The 13066-nt window shown below is 46.2% G+C and overlaps 1 protein-coding gene across 3 annotated transcripts; it reads right to left on the reverse strand.

Annotated features, from left to right (window-relative positions):
* Positions 1 to 1149: 1149 nt before the first annotated feature.
* LOC116567958 (proproteinase E) lies at positions 1150 to 7264 on the reverse strand. 3 transcript variants are annotated; one of them, XM_032303350.1, is made up of 8 exons: positions 7159 to 7264; positions 6005 to 6090; positions 4535 to 4632; positions 4303 to 4437; positions 3154 to 3290; positions 2664 to 2806; positions 1925 to 2077; positions 1150 to 1236 (listed from the first exon to the last, which is right to left on the reverse strand). In XM_032303350.1, the coding sequence occupies exons 1-8, from the start codon at positions 7229 to 7231 to the stop codon at positions 1219 to 1221; spliced, it is 843 nt and encodes a 280-aa protein (XP_032159241.1). In that variant the 5' UTR covers positions 7232 to 7264; the 3' UTR covers positions 1150 to 1218. The 3 variants fall into 3 exon arrangements, with proteins under 3 accessions (XP_032159241.1, XP_032159242.1, XP_032159243.1); XM_032303351.1 differs by lacking the exon at positions 4303 to 4437; XM_032303352.1 differs by lacking the exons at positions 1150 to 1236; positions 1925 to 2077 and adding an exon at positions 2536 to 2558 and having other exon boundaries at positions 2660 to 2806.
* Positions 7265 to 13066: the final 5802 nt, after the last annotated feature.

Below are 13066 nucleotides of genomic sequence, written 5' to 3' on the forward strand. Positions count from 1 at the left end.
GGCTACATGGGTGTTTCCTATGTTATTCTCCATGCTGTATCTTTTAAACTTTTTAAAACTAGAAGTATATTTTTTGGAAGGGGGGCAACGGGGCAAGAGTAATATTAAAAATTATAAACGTGGGGCGCCTGGGTAGCTCGATCAGTTGGGGGGTCTGCTTTCAGCTCAGGTCATGGTCCTGAGTTCATGGGATCAAGTCCTGCATTGGGGTCCCTGCTCAGCAGAGAACGTACTTCTCCCTCTCCCTCTGCCTGCTGCTTCCCTTGCTTGTGGTCTCTCTCTCTCTCTCTTCCTCTCTCTGTCAAATAAATAAGTAAAATCTTTTAAAAATTATAAACATATATCCTTGCTGGGCACATGTTTGCTTTCACGGTACCCAGGAGGAAAGGAATTCAGTTGTTTCTATGTTGCTCTTGGCTGTAGGGCAACAATCTCTTAGACTCAGCAACATCACAGTGGGCTCCGGACCGTGTTTGAGGCATTGTGTGGGCTTCTGAGTGTGTGTCTGCTCCCAGCTGCAGCCAGGGCTCCCAACGTTATTTTCCTCACATCTTGTACTCCCAGCCCTAAACTTGCCACAAAGCAGGTGCCTCGTGAATGTTTTGTGAATGGCCCTGATACGATCATCTCCAACTGAATAATGAGATGTTTCAGGGCAGGAACCATGTCTCCCTCCCTCTCTGAGCCCGTGTCTGAAACAGGGAATGAATGCTTGTTGAATGAATGAATGAATGAATGAATGACTACAGTCCCCCTTCCCCAGCCCATCAATGGAAGCAGAAAACACATGGCCCTTGCACTCCACCACGAGCCTCCCAAGGGTCTGACAAGGTCAGTTTGTCTGCAGACTCTATGCTTTTATGCCTGCCTTGAAAAGCCAAAGGTGGTATGTGGCTATATAGAATGACCAACTTCTTGGGACTCTCCTATCTTCACCACCGCAAGTTTTGTGTCCTGGGCACTCCCCCAGTCCCAGGTAAATGGGGACAATTGGTGACTTGATAGCAATTCCTCTCCGCTCTCAGAGCCCCATGTTTTTCTCATTCTCATGAGAGGGTTGAATCTGATCTTGCCTCTTACATATTGGATCTCAGATTTCATGAATAGCCTAGAAGGGAACAGGTGAGTCAAAGAAAGAAGATACACACGTTGGGGTTTTCTGAAAGATCTTTATTTTCTACAAAGAAGGTGGATCAGCACTGCCACCAAGCCCTGGTTCTAGTGGCTTGACATGACCTAGAAAAAGTGGGGAGAGCCAGAATCGTCTGGTTAGGAGCAGATTCTGAAGTCATATGGAACTGAGTTTGATTTCCAGCCATGTGACTCATCAGCTGTGGAACACTGGAAGAGTGACTCGACCTCTCTGAGCCTTAGTTTCCTCTTCTGTATAATGGGATGAGTAATCATAGTACTCATCTCACAGGGGCCATTGATGAAACTCTTAAGGAGGTTTACGTAGTTTTAAATGGTAACTATTACTGTTATGGTGAACTATGTTAACCGTTCCTGACCATTTGTTCCCAGATAAGGTTAACATTTTCACTGGGGCCTGAGCATCCCAGTCACTCTCTCCCCACATTTCATGATTATTGCTCATGTAATCATCTCCTCCCCACAAGGCCACCCTTTGACACATCACTCTACCTTTCAGGACAGGGAAAGACCTGGACCAAAGAAGACATTTCATAAACACTTGTTAAAATAAGGAAAATAAGGCAGTTCAGCCATAGTTCAAAGCTCCATCCAGAAGCCACTGAAGTGGTTGGGGCTACGCCATAGCAGAAAACATCCCCAAAGCCCTCTGAAATGTGTCCGAGGGCCCCTCTGCTCCTGACCTTCTGGGGTCCTTTCAGCCCACCCCCTAGGACCTGCTGTTCTCACCCAGCCCAGCATGCGGGCCTCCCGCCTGTCCTAGCCCGCTCACCTCCTGTATCCAGTCCCTGAAGGCCGAGACTCGTGTGAACACTGTGGGCTTCTTGATGGTGTTGCAGCCGAAGGCAGACACAAAACTGGTCACCCCGTGGACCTGCCAGGAGCCATCAGCTGCGGGGCAGTTGAGGGGTCCCCCAGAGTCACCCTGGAATGGTCAGAGAGCAGTGAGGAGCTGAGCCGTGTCTGAGATGGAAGGAATTGGTTCTGGCAGTGGGGGGTTTTGGGAACTCCCTGGGTGACTTGACCTCTCTAAGCCCCAGTTGGCTTGTTTGGGATGGGGACTAAGATCTGTCCTACAAGATCTTGTGAGATAATAAGTATACGATCCTAGCCCAGCCCCTAGCAGAGAGGAAGCCATGGATTCATGGTAGTTCGCATTATTACTAGTCAGTTATCCTATTATTAATCCTCCTGATTTCTATTGCAGCAACATTACTGTTTTATCATAACTTCAGGACCATGGAATTGAAGGTGACTTGGGAGATCCTGGTGTCAATGTCCTTTGCTGGGCTTCAGGGGAAGCCTGAGGACCTGGTTGAGTTGCCCCAGGCCAAGTCAGTGTGAGCTGGGACTCGAAGCCAGAGGCCAGGCCGGTGTGTCTGGACCACACTGACTCCCTCAGAGTCCTGCCTGGTCCAGAGGCTGAGTGGGGCATGCAGGTAGGATGGCTTGTCTGCCTCCCAGGCAGATGGCAGAGGTTCCCCAGGGCCCTGCCCTCCGAGCTGACTCACGTTGCACCCAGAGAGGGTGTCCCCACCGGCGCACACCATGCTCTTCTTCACGGAGCTGCCCCACCAGTCCAGCTTGGAGCAGTGCTCATGGTCCACCACGGGCAGCAAGGCCTGCTGCAGCTTGTCTGGGAGCGGCCCACCAGCTGTGGGAGACACAGGGCTCAGTGGGGTGGCAAGGGGGTGCCGGGCTGGGAGCCTCAGAGCAGGGTGGGGGCTTGGGGAAAGCAACTCTTCTAGGCTGATGGGGACTCTCCCCCCACCAGAGGGTCCTGCCTGCTTTGTCCACCAACACCTGGCACGTAGGAGACACTACAAAATGCCTAATCGAACACACTGGTGTTTGGGCGGATAGAGCGAGAAGGTGCTCCTGGAGGAGGAATGGGAGGCAAGTGCAAAAACCCATCCTGGTTATTCAACTCTCCAGCCCCAGCCCCAGGCCCTGTCTTCCTGCCCACGGTCCCTGAGGCCGGCAGGAGGGGTCAGCACGCACTGTAGAGGCGGCCCCAGCCGCTGATGTAGCAGGGCGCCCCGTTGGGCAGGATGTCCCCGGCAGGTGGGAGGCAGGCGAGCTGGACAGCATCTCCCAGCTGAGCGCTGCGTGAGAGCTTGATGAGGGCGATGTCATTGCTGGCAAGGAGGAAGGAGTCAGAAAGAGTCAGGGGAGCCTAGACCTCCAGCCAGACCAAGCCCCACCTTCCAGCCTTTGCTACAGAGAGTTCACCTCCGGGGTGTCCTCACTGCTCCCTTCCCTCCGAATCGCGTGTGTTTTTAGGGCTGAGCAACCTCCCCCTCCCTTGCACCCAGGCTGACCCTTGGCCTTCCTAGCTGTCCTCAGCTCCTACCCTGAGGTTTGCACACTTCAACTGTGTCAGGATCGTGGAGGTCACAGGTTTGCTGTGCTCCACCCCAGGGTTCCTAATGCAGTGCGTCTGGGTGGGGCCTGAGAAAGGTCCCCCTTCCTCTCCATCTATCCCAGGAGTCCCGTGAGAAGGGGTTAAGGTCATGATCATCATGGACTGTCTCTTCTGCCATGCACTTGCAAGGGTTCTGCACCCTTCTCTGACCCTCATCAGAAAAGTGCGGAGCCACCTGGACACGTGATTTTGCACCTGATTGAGGGGTTTAGTGTTCTCACCCAGTGATCACCTCCTTGACCTTCAAACCACCCAGGAAGCCCAGAAGGTCACCCTTGACATATGGTATAATTGAGACTCCAGAAGGGCAGTGCATTGCCCAAGCACCTTAGTGACTTGTTCTGGACCCTCTCAGTCCGTTGCTCCTCCCTTTGCCCACTGGGCCAGGAACCCAGGATGCACTGGGCGAATGTTGGTTGAATGGAGGAACCCTTGGATTTGGGAAAGGGGATGCCAGAGGTGTTCTGGGTTCAAGTCAACTATCCAAGTGGACTTGGGAGAGTTCCTGGCCCTCCAGAGGCCCTGATGTCCTTCCATAAGGAGAGAGGTTTGGTGTAGATGGTCCTTAGAATCTCTCCTGGCTCTTATCCTCAGTGTGTGAGACCAGGGCCCATGCTGCTGGACCCAGCCCCACTGTCCCTGGGAGTCTCCTCAGAATCATCTTTGGGTCACGGCAGGGCAGGGGACCAGTAACTTCTGGGTCCTAGGCCGAAGCATTCACTCACCCACAGGCTACACAGTTGGGGTTCCAGAGTGGGTGCACGAAGAGGTCCCCGGCATTGATGGGGATCACCTGTTCGGGGCCCTCTTCCTCAGCCCGGTTATACTCGCCCAACACCACCTGGTAGGTCAAGGAGCTCCTGCCGGTAGAAGTCAGGTCAGTCTGGGCCCAAAGCCCCCCACTACCCCAGCACTTCTGGTTCTAACGTGGAGACAGGGACAAGCAAAAGAACTTACGAGATACAGTGGCCTGCAGTCATGACCCAGTCAGGGGCGATAAGGCTGCCGCCACAGGTGTGGTGGAAGGTTCCACCCTTCTCGTACTGCAGGGAGACCTGGTAGCAAGGGAGGGAGGAGCCTAAGTGGTCTGGACCCTCAGTGAGGGCTGATATTCACAGCTGTATCGGTTGTGCACTATACAACTCTAAAGGGTATCTTTCATGCAGAATGGCATCCTCTAGAAATGTACAGTGTTCCACGTCACGACTACATTATCTATGGCTGCTTTCACACTACCATGGCAAAATTAACTCATTGCAATAGAAACCATAAGGTTAACAAAAGCTAAAATATTTATTTTCTGGTCTTTTACAGAACAAGTTAGCTGACCCCTGCTGTAGACCAGTGACATTCAATAGAACTTTCTTTTTTTTTTTTTTCCAAGATTTTGTTCATTTATTTTTGAGAGAGGGAGAGAGAGAAAAAGCATAAGCAGGCGGGGAGGGGCAGAGGGTGAAGACTCCCTGCTGAGCAAGGTGCCCGATGTGGAACTCGATCCCAGGACCCTGGGATCATGACCTGAACCCAACGCAGACGCTTCACCAAATAAACCACCCAGGCACCCCCCCCAGGAGAACTTTCTGTGATGATGGAAATGTTCTATATCTGGGCTGTTCAATATGGTAGCCAGTAGCCATATGTGGCTACTGAGAATTTGAAATGTGCTCAGCACTGAACAACTGAATTTTTAACATTATTTTATTTTAATTTTTAAAAATTATTTATTCACTTGACAGAGACACAGTGAGAGTGGGAACAAAAGCAGGGGAGTGGGAGAGGGAGAAGCAGGCTCCCCGCGGAGCAAGGAGCCTGATGCGGGGCTCCATCCCAGGACCCTGGAATCACGACCTGAGCCAAAGGCAGACGCTCAACAACTGAGCCACCCGGGCGCCCCATAATATTATTTTATTTCAATGAATTTAAAGTTCAACAAACAAACGTAGCTGGTGGCTACTGTGTTGGCGCAGGGGGTCTACCCAGCCCCTTGTGCCCCACCAACCTCTATAAAGCCCTCCTTTCCTTTAGTGCTCTTAGACCTTGCAGCCTTGTTGTATAATTTGAGGAATCTAGAAATGTCTACCCCAAAACCTCCCTCCCTAAACACTGAAATTCCACTGTTTGTGCACCAAATAAACATTACAAGAGATAATATAAACATTGCCTTCTCCCCAGATATCACTTCTGACTTGCCAGCAGCCCAGGGAGGGTTATGGTTTGGGTGGACAAGACATCCATGTGAAATCAACTGTCCAGGGAGGGTTATGGTTTGGGTGGACAAGGCATCCATGTGAAATCAACTGTCCAAGAGTCTCCTGGCCTTGAAGCTAGAGAGGATACTGGAAGTGAAGCAGTGGGGCCAAGACTGAATGCCTTGCAGTCAGAAGAGGGTGCAGAGCCCATGGGGAGAAACAATGCCACCCATATTACCTGCCAAGGCCAGCTGTAGGGGACCGCATCTTCACCATTGACAACGCGGGCGGAGGGCTGGTAGGAAGGTCGGCCACAGCCCGAGGCTGGAAGGGAGAGAGGAGACATCAATCAACCAGAGAGTCCCACAAAACTAAGAAGAGGCCTGAGTGCCAGTTTTAGATGCACCACACACTGGCTGAACACAGCGTGAGCTCTTTCCCCTCTGTGGACCTCTGCAGCCATGTATGCACAGTGAACATGTGGACTAGAGCAGGGGTTTCTAGAGTCCCATGAGGCTAGAATAGATATGTGACCTCCTTCCATGGCAGGATTGAAGGGCCTAGTGCACTTAGAACAGTGCCTGGTGCCCAGAGAGCCCTTGCGACAGGATAGCTAATTGTCATGAGAAGTGGTGGCTTTGGAATAAGATTGCCTGGATTCAAAATACAGCTCTGCCCCTACTTCTAGCCTGGGCTACTTCTCTAAGGGTCAGTTTCTCCGTCTGTAAAATAGGGATAATAATAGTACTGATCTCATGGACATGTTACAAAAGATAATACAAGAAAAAATCTTTAGCATTCCCTGGCATATAGTAATCACTCTTACATAACAAGGAATAACGTAAGAAAATGATTGTAAGAGTTATAGGGTTACAAGAGATAATATAAGAAAAAATCTTTAGCATTCCCCGACATGAAGTAAGCACTCAATAAACGTTATCTATTACTGTTACTGTCAGTCAAGAGAGGCTGCTTGGAGGAGGTGGCCCTGAGCCGGAATATAATATGGTGGAGAGACTAGGAAAAGGCTAGACCACATGATTTGGAGTGGGGCAGAGCAGGGAGAGGAGCATTAGAGGGTTAAGCAGAGGAACAGAAATTCCAACCCAGTCTAACCACAAAGCCCAGTAAAAAAGACACTAGTCTTTCTTTACTGCCCCCAACGAGGAGTCCCACCACAGTGTTTTGGTTAGCCCAGTCTTTCTCCTGAGCTGTTCCGTCCACTGCTCCCCCTCCATTGTCCTGCCCCAGCACCAAGCTGAGCCCCCACAATCATGCCCAGGTGCAAACTGAGATCCCCTCCTGTGGACCCAGGTGTTGGGTTCATGGCACTCAGGGTAGGTGACAGATTTCAAGGTTCCTGGCCCTGTGCAGCACAGGCTGGGGTCTTACCAAAGGCCACAAATAGGAGGGAACTCAGCAGCCGGAGCATCGTGAGTTTTGAGACGATAGAAAAGACACACATAACCTGGGGCTCTAATATAGAGCAGAAAGCAGATGGAGGGGGGCCGATTGGGCCCCATTCCCAGAACAGGTGGTGGAACGCCAGCTCTCTCATGGTCAAGGCCATGGCCCCCACCTGCTGCACCTGGGAGAGTGACAGCCAACAGCAAGACCCAAGGTCCCTCCAACCTGTGGCTACACAGGTGGCACTGAATGGCTAGCTGATAACAGGGGAGGGGGGAGGTAATTTCTCATGAAAGCAAGCCAGCCTCTTCCAGGAGAGAACATGGGCTCTGGAACTGGTCGGACCTGGCTTCCGATCCTAACTCTGCCACCTCCAGGCTCCTCATCCTTGGGGACATGGCTTAACCTCTCCAGACCTCAGTTTTCTCCTAAGTCAGGACCCATATTAGTATCCACCTCCAAAAAAAAAATGTGTTGAGTGCTTTCTCCGTATCAGAATGTTCTAGGGAAAAGAGCCATGAACAGGACATGGTGCCAGTTCCCCTAGAGCTTGAGTTTCTTTTCTTTCTTTTTTTTTTTTTTAACGATTTCTTTATTTATCTGACAGTGAGAGACACAGCGAGAAAGGGAACACAAACAGGGGGAGTGGAAGAAGGAGAAGCAGGCTTCCCACTGAGCAGGGAGCCTGATGCAGGGCTCCATCCCAGGACCCTGGGATCATGACTGAGCCAAAGGCAGACAGACGCCCAATGACTGAGCCACCCAGGCACCCGAGTTTGGGTTTTATAGGGAGACAATGACAAATCCATAAAAAGAAATAAAGACTACTTCGTGTGTGTGTGTGTGTGTGTGTGTGTGTGTGTGTGTGTAGTTTAAAAAATAATAGTTAAATAAATACCTTTATTTTCACCACCCAACTTCAGAAATAGAACATTATAATTCCTTTGTACATCTCAAACCTATGACATTCCCTTGTTTTCATTAGATTTTCACATACATATGTATTCCTAATATATTGGTTTTCTTTTTTTTTTTTTTAGATTATTTATTTATTTATTTGACAGACAGAGATCACAAGTAGGCAGAGAGGCAGGCAGAGAGAGAGGAAGGGAAGCAGGCTCCCTGATGAGCAGAGAGCCCAATGCAGGGTTCGATCCCAGGACCCTGAGATCATGACCTGAGCTGAAGGCAGAGGCTTAACCCACTGAGCTACCCAGGCGCCCGTATTGGTTTTCTTTTTTGGCCTTCTATGTGAGTAGAATCACATAGTGATTATTCATTTGTGATGTCACTTTTATTTTGTTTTCACTATTGATTTCTGAAATCCATCCATGTTGATGTATGCGAATGATTTATTTTTACTATTTAGTTGTCCACACTTCAAATATTCCAAAATCTATCCAATCTATTGCTAATGGATATTTGAGGGTTACTCCTTCTTTGCTTTTATGGAAGTGGTTCACATGTATCTGCTGTATGCCTTGGGTAAAAATCAATGAAACATAAGGTACGCAATCGTCCAACTATACCACGTAATGACAAAGAGTCAATAGTCTCATTAAGAGGGAATGATGGTTCCTATTATTCCACATCTAAGCCAACTTTCTCATTGCCATTCTTGTTTGCCCAACTGTGAGGTGTGAAATGGTGTTTCATTGTGATTTTAATTTGCATTTAATTTATCACAAATGAGATTGAGCATCTTTTATTTTTTTTAAAGATTTTATTTATTTATTTGACAGAGAGAGCGAACACAAGCGGGGGTGGGGCATGGCAGGGAAAGGGAGAGGGAGAAGCAGGCTCCCCACTGAGCAGGGAGCCTAATGCAGGGCTCAGTTGCAGGACTGGGGATCATGACCTGAGCCAAAGGCAGATGCTTAACTGACTGAGCCACCCAGGCACCTGAGTTTGAGCATCTTTTAAAATGTTCATTGGGATTCAGGATTATTTATTCTGTTCCTGCAAAAAATACCATTGGCATTTTGATAGGGATTGTGTTCAATCTTGTACACTGCTTCAAGTAGTCTGGACATCTTAATGGTATTATTTCTTCCACTCTATAAGCACAGAACATCTTTCCATCTATTTGTGTCTTATTCAATCTCTTTCATTAATACCTTGTAGTTTTCAATAGACAAGTCTTTCACCTCCTTGGTTAAATTTATTCTTAGGCATTTCATTCTTTTTGATGCAATTTTAAATGGGGTTGTTTTCTTAACTTGACTTGCTGATAGTTTTTTCATAAGTGGAAAGAAATGCAATTTCTTTACAGATCTTTGTGTACAAATTGTGCATTCGGCAACTTCATGGAGTTTGTTTCTTGGTAGAGTCTTTAAGGTTTTCTATATATAATATGTTAACATAAAATAGTGACAGTTTTACTTCTTCCTTTCCAATTTGGATGCCTTTTATTTCTTGCTTGATTTCTCTAGCAAGGGCTTCCAGTACAATGTTGAGTAAAATGATTAAGCGTGGACATCCTTGTACTGTTCCTGATCTTAGAGGAAAAGCTTCCAGCTTTTTACCATTGAGTATGATAACCACTGAGTTAGCTGTGTGCTTGTCATATATGACCTTTATTATGCTGAGTTAAATTTCCTCTACACCAGCCTTGTTGAGGGTTTTTAATCATAAGTGGATGTTGACTTTTGTCAACTGCTTTTTCTGCATCTATTGAGATGATCAATATTTTTGGAAGGATCAATTTTTACCCTTCATTTTTTTAAAAGATTATTTATTTATTTATTTGACAGACAGAGATCACAAGTAGGCAGAGACACAGGCATAGAGGAGGCAGAGAGGAGGAAGCAGGCCCTCCGCCGAGCAGAGAGCCCGATGCGGGGCTCGATCCCAGGACCCTGAGATCATGACCTGAGCTGAAGGCAGAGGATTAACCCACTGAGCCACCCAGGCGCCCCTACCCTTCATTTTATTAATTGGTGTATTGGTTTGACTGATTTGTGGATGCTGAACCACATCCCTGGAATAAATCACACTTGATCATGCTATATGATCAATTTAATGTATTGTTAAATTCAACCTGCTAGTATTTTGCTGAGGATTTTTGCATCGATGTTCATCAAGAACACTGACCTGTAATTTTCTTTCTCTCTTTCTTTCTTTCTTTCTTTCTTTCTTTCTTTCTTTCTTTCTTTTTTTTAGGCCTCTCTGTCTGGTTTTGGTATCAGGTTATGCTATCCTCATAAAATGTGTTTGGAAGAGTTTCTCCCTCTTCTGTTTTTTGGAAGAGCTTGAGGAGGATTGGTATTGATTCTCTGAATGTTTAGCAGAATTCGCCAACAACATCATTTGGTCCTCGACTTTGTTTTTTTGGGAGGTTTTTGATGAATCATTCAATCTCCTTGGTAGGAATTGATTTGTTCAGGTTTTCTATTTTATCGTGATTTGGTCTTGGTAGATTGTAAGTATGTTTTTATGACTTTATCCATTTCTTCTATGTTGTCCATTTGTTGGCATATATTTGTTTATGGTAGTCTCTAAGGGTCCTGTGTTTCTGTGGTATTGGCTGTAACATCTCCCCTTTTATTTCTGATTTTATTTATTTGAGTCTTTTCTCTTTTTCTCTTGGTGAGTCTAGCTAAAAGTTTGTCAACTTTGTTTACTTTTTTAAAGAACTGATTCAGTTTCATTGATCTCTTCTATTGTCCTCTAAATCTCTATCTCTTTAAATTTCTATTTCTGCTCTCATCTTTATTATTTCCTTCTTTCAACTAGTTTTGGACTTGATTTGTTCTGCTTTTTTGTAGTCCTTTGAGGTGTAAATCTAGGTTGTTCGAGACTTCTCTTGTTTCCTGAAGTAGGCATTTATCACTATGAGCGTCCCTCTTCGAACTGCTTTGGCTACATCTCACAAATTTCTGTATGTTCTATTTCTATTTTCCTCTGTCTCAAAGTATTTTTTTATTTCTCTTTTGTTTTCTTCTTTGAATGAATCCATGGATTGTTCAGTAGCATGTTGTTTAACCTTCACATATTTGTGAATTTAACAGTTATATTCTTGTAATTCATTTCTAGTTTCATACCACTGTGGTCGGGAAAGATGTTTAATACAATCTCAATCCCTTTAAATTTATTAAAACTTTCTTGTGATTTAACATATATTCTATATTCCATGTGTACTTGAGGAGAATACATATTTTGTTGGTTTTGGTTGAAATGTTCTGTAAATATTGGTTAAGACCACCTGGTCTAACATGTCATTTAAGGTCAATGTTTCCTTATTGATTTTCTGTCTGGATGCATGATTTATCCATTAAACTAAGTGGGGTACCGAAGTCCGTTATTATTATTGTATTGCCGTCTATTTCTCCCTTTATGTCTGTTAATATTTGCTTTATATACTTAGGTGCACCTATATTGGATGCATTCATGTTTACAGATGTTATATTCTCTTGTTGGGTGGCCCCTTTATCATTATGTAATGCCCTTCCTTGTCTGTTCTTATACTCTTTGTTTTTTTGTTTCTACACTCTGTTTTAAAGTCTATTTTGTCTGATGTAAACATAGCTACTCCAGCTTTCTTTCAGTTTCCATTGGCATGGAATATCTTTTTCCATCCCTTTACTTTTAGTCCATGTGTGTCCTTACATCTAACATAGGTCTCTTATAGGCAGCATATAGCATATATCCATTCATCCATTCTATGTCTTTTGACTGGAGAATTTAGTCTGTTTATATTTAAAGTAATTATTGCTAGGTATGACTTTATTGCCATTTGTTGATTGTTTTGTAGCTGCTTTCATAGTTCCTCTTGTTCCTTTCTTCCTTTGTTGTTTGATTACTTTTTTTAGTAATATCTTATATTCCTTTCTTTTTATCTTTTGTATATTTACTGTAGGTCTTTATTTTGTGGTTATCATGAGGCTTATATGTAATAGTTTATACCTGTAACAGTCTATTTTGATAACAACTTAAGTTTGATTCTATTCTAAACTCAATGTTTCTACTGGCAGCAGCCGGAGCATCATGAGTTTTGAGACGATAGGAAAGACACACATAACCTGGGGCTCTAATATAGAGCAGAAAGCAGATGGAGGGGGGCCGATTGGGCCCCATTCCTGGAATATGTGGTGGAATGCCAGCTCTCTCATGGTCCAAGGCCATGGCCCCCACCTGCTGCACATGGGAGAGTGACAGCCAACAGCAAGACCCAAGGTCCCTCCAACCTGTGGCTACACAGGTGGCACTGAATGGCTAGCTGATAACAGGGGAGGGGGAAGGTAATTTCTCATGAAAGCAAGCCAGCCTCTTCCAGGAGAGAACATGGGCTCTGGAACTGGTCGGACCTGGCTTCCGATCCTAACTCTGCCACCTCCAGGCTCCTCATCCTTGGGGACATGGCTTAACCTCTCCAGACCTCAGTTTTCTCCTAAGACAGGACCCATATTAGTATCCACCTCCAAAAAAAAAAATGTGTTGAGTGCTTTCTCCATATCAGAATGTTCTAGGGGAAGGAGCCATGAACAGGACATGATCCCAGTTTCCCCTAGAGCTTGAGTCTGGTAGAGGAGACAATGACATATCAGCAAAAGTAAAGGTCATATCTAATTGTGGTGGTGGGTGTTCCAAGGAGAATGAAATGCGGGGGGCTGGGGTGAGAATGGGGTAACACATGTAGGTGGGGGACCACCGAGAGAGAAGTTCTGGCTGAGTGGGTATTGTCTGATCCACTCTTAATGGGTAAGTAAAAGTCAGAGGCTGGAATGGTCAAGGAGACCATTGGTCCTGTTCAAGGAGAGGGAGGTCAGTATGGAGGAGGCAGAGCAGAGAAAGTGGAGTGGTAGGGGATGAGGTCAAAGAAGAAACAATTCCTAAAGCTGAATTCTCAGGTGACCTGGCACTTCTACTCCCAGGTAGAGACACCAGAGAAAAT

The sequence above is a fragment of the Mustela erminea genome, chromosome 10 (genome assembly GCF_009829155.1).
Source record: "Mustela erminea isolate mMusErm1 chromosome 10, mMusErm1.Pri, whole genome shotgun sequence".
NCBI classification, from domain to species: domain Eukaryota; kingdom Metazoa; phylum Chordata; class Mammalia; order Carnivora; family Mustelidae; genus Mustela; species Mustela erminea.

Bases quoted from the DNA above. Each gene is read 5' to 3' on its own strand.
- LOC116567958 (XM_032303350.1), bottom strand. From the start codon at position 7,231: ATGTGTGTCTTTTCTATCGTCTCAAAACTCACGATGCTCCGGCTGCTG. The intron at 4,633-6,004 runs GTAATATGGGTG...CCTTGCTACCAG, and splicing joins CCTACAGCTGGCCTTGGCAG to GTCTCCCTGCAGTACGAGAA. The intron at 4,438-4,534 runs GTAAGTTCTTTT...TTCTACCGGCAG, and splicing joins ACTGCAGGCCACTGTATCTC to GAGCTCCTTGACCTACCAGG.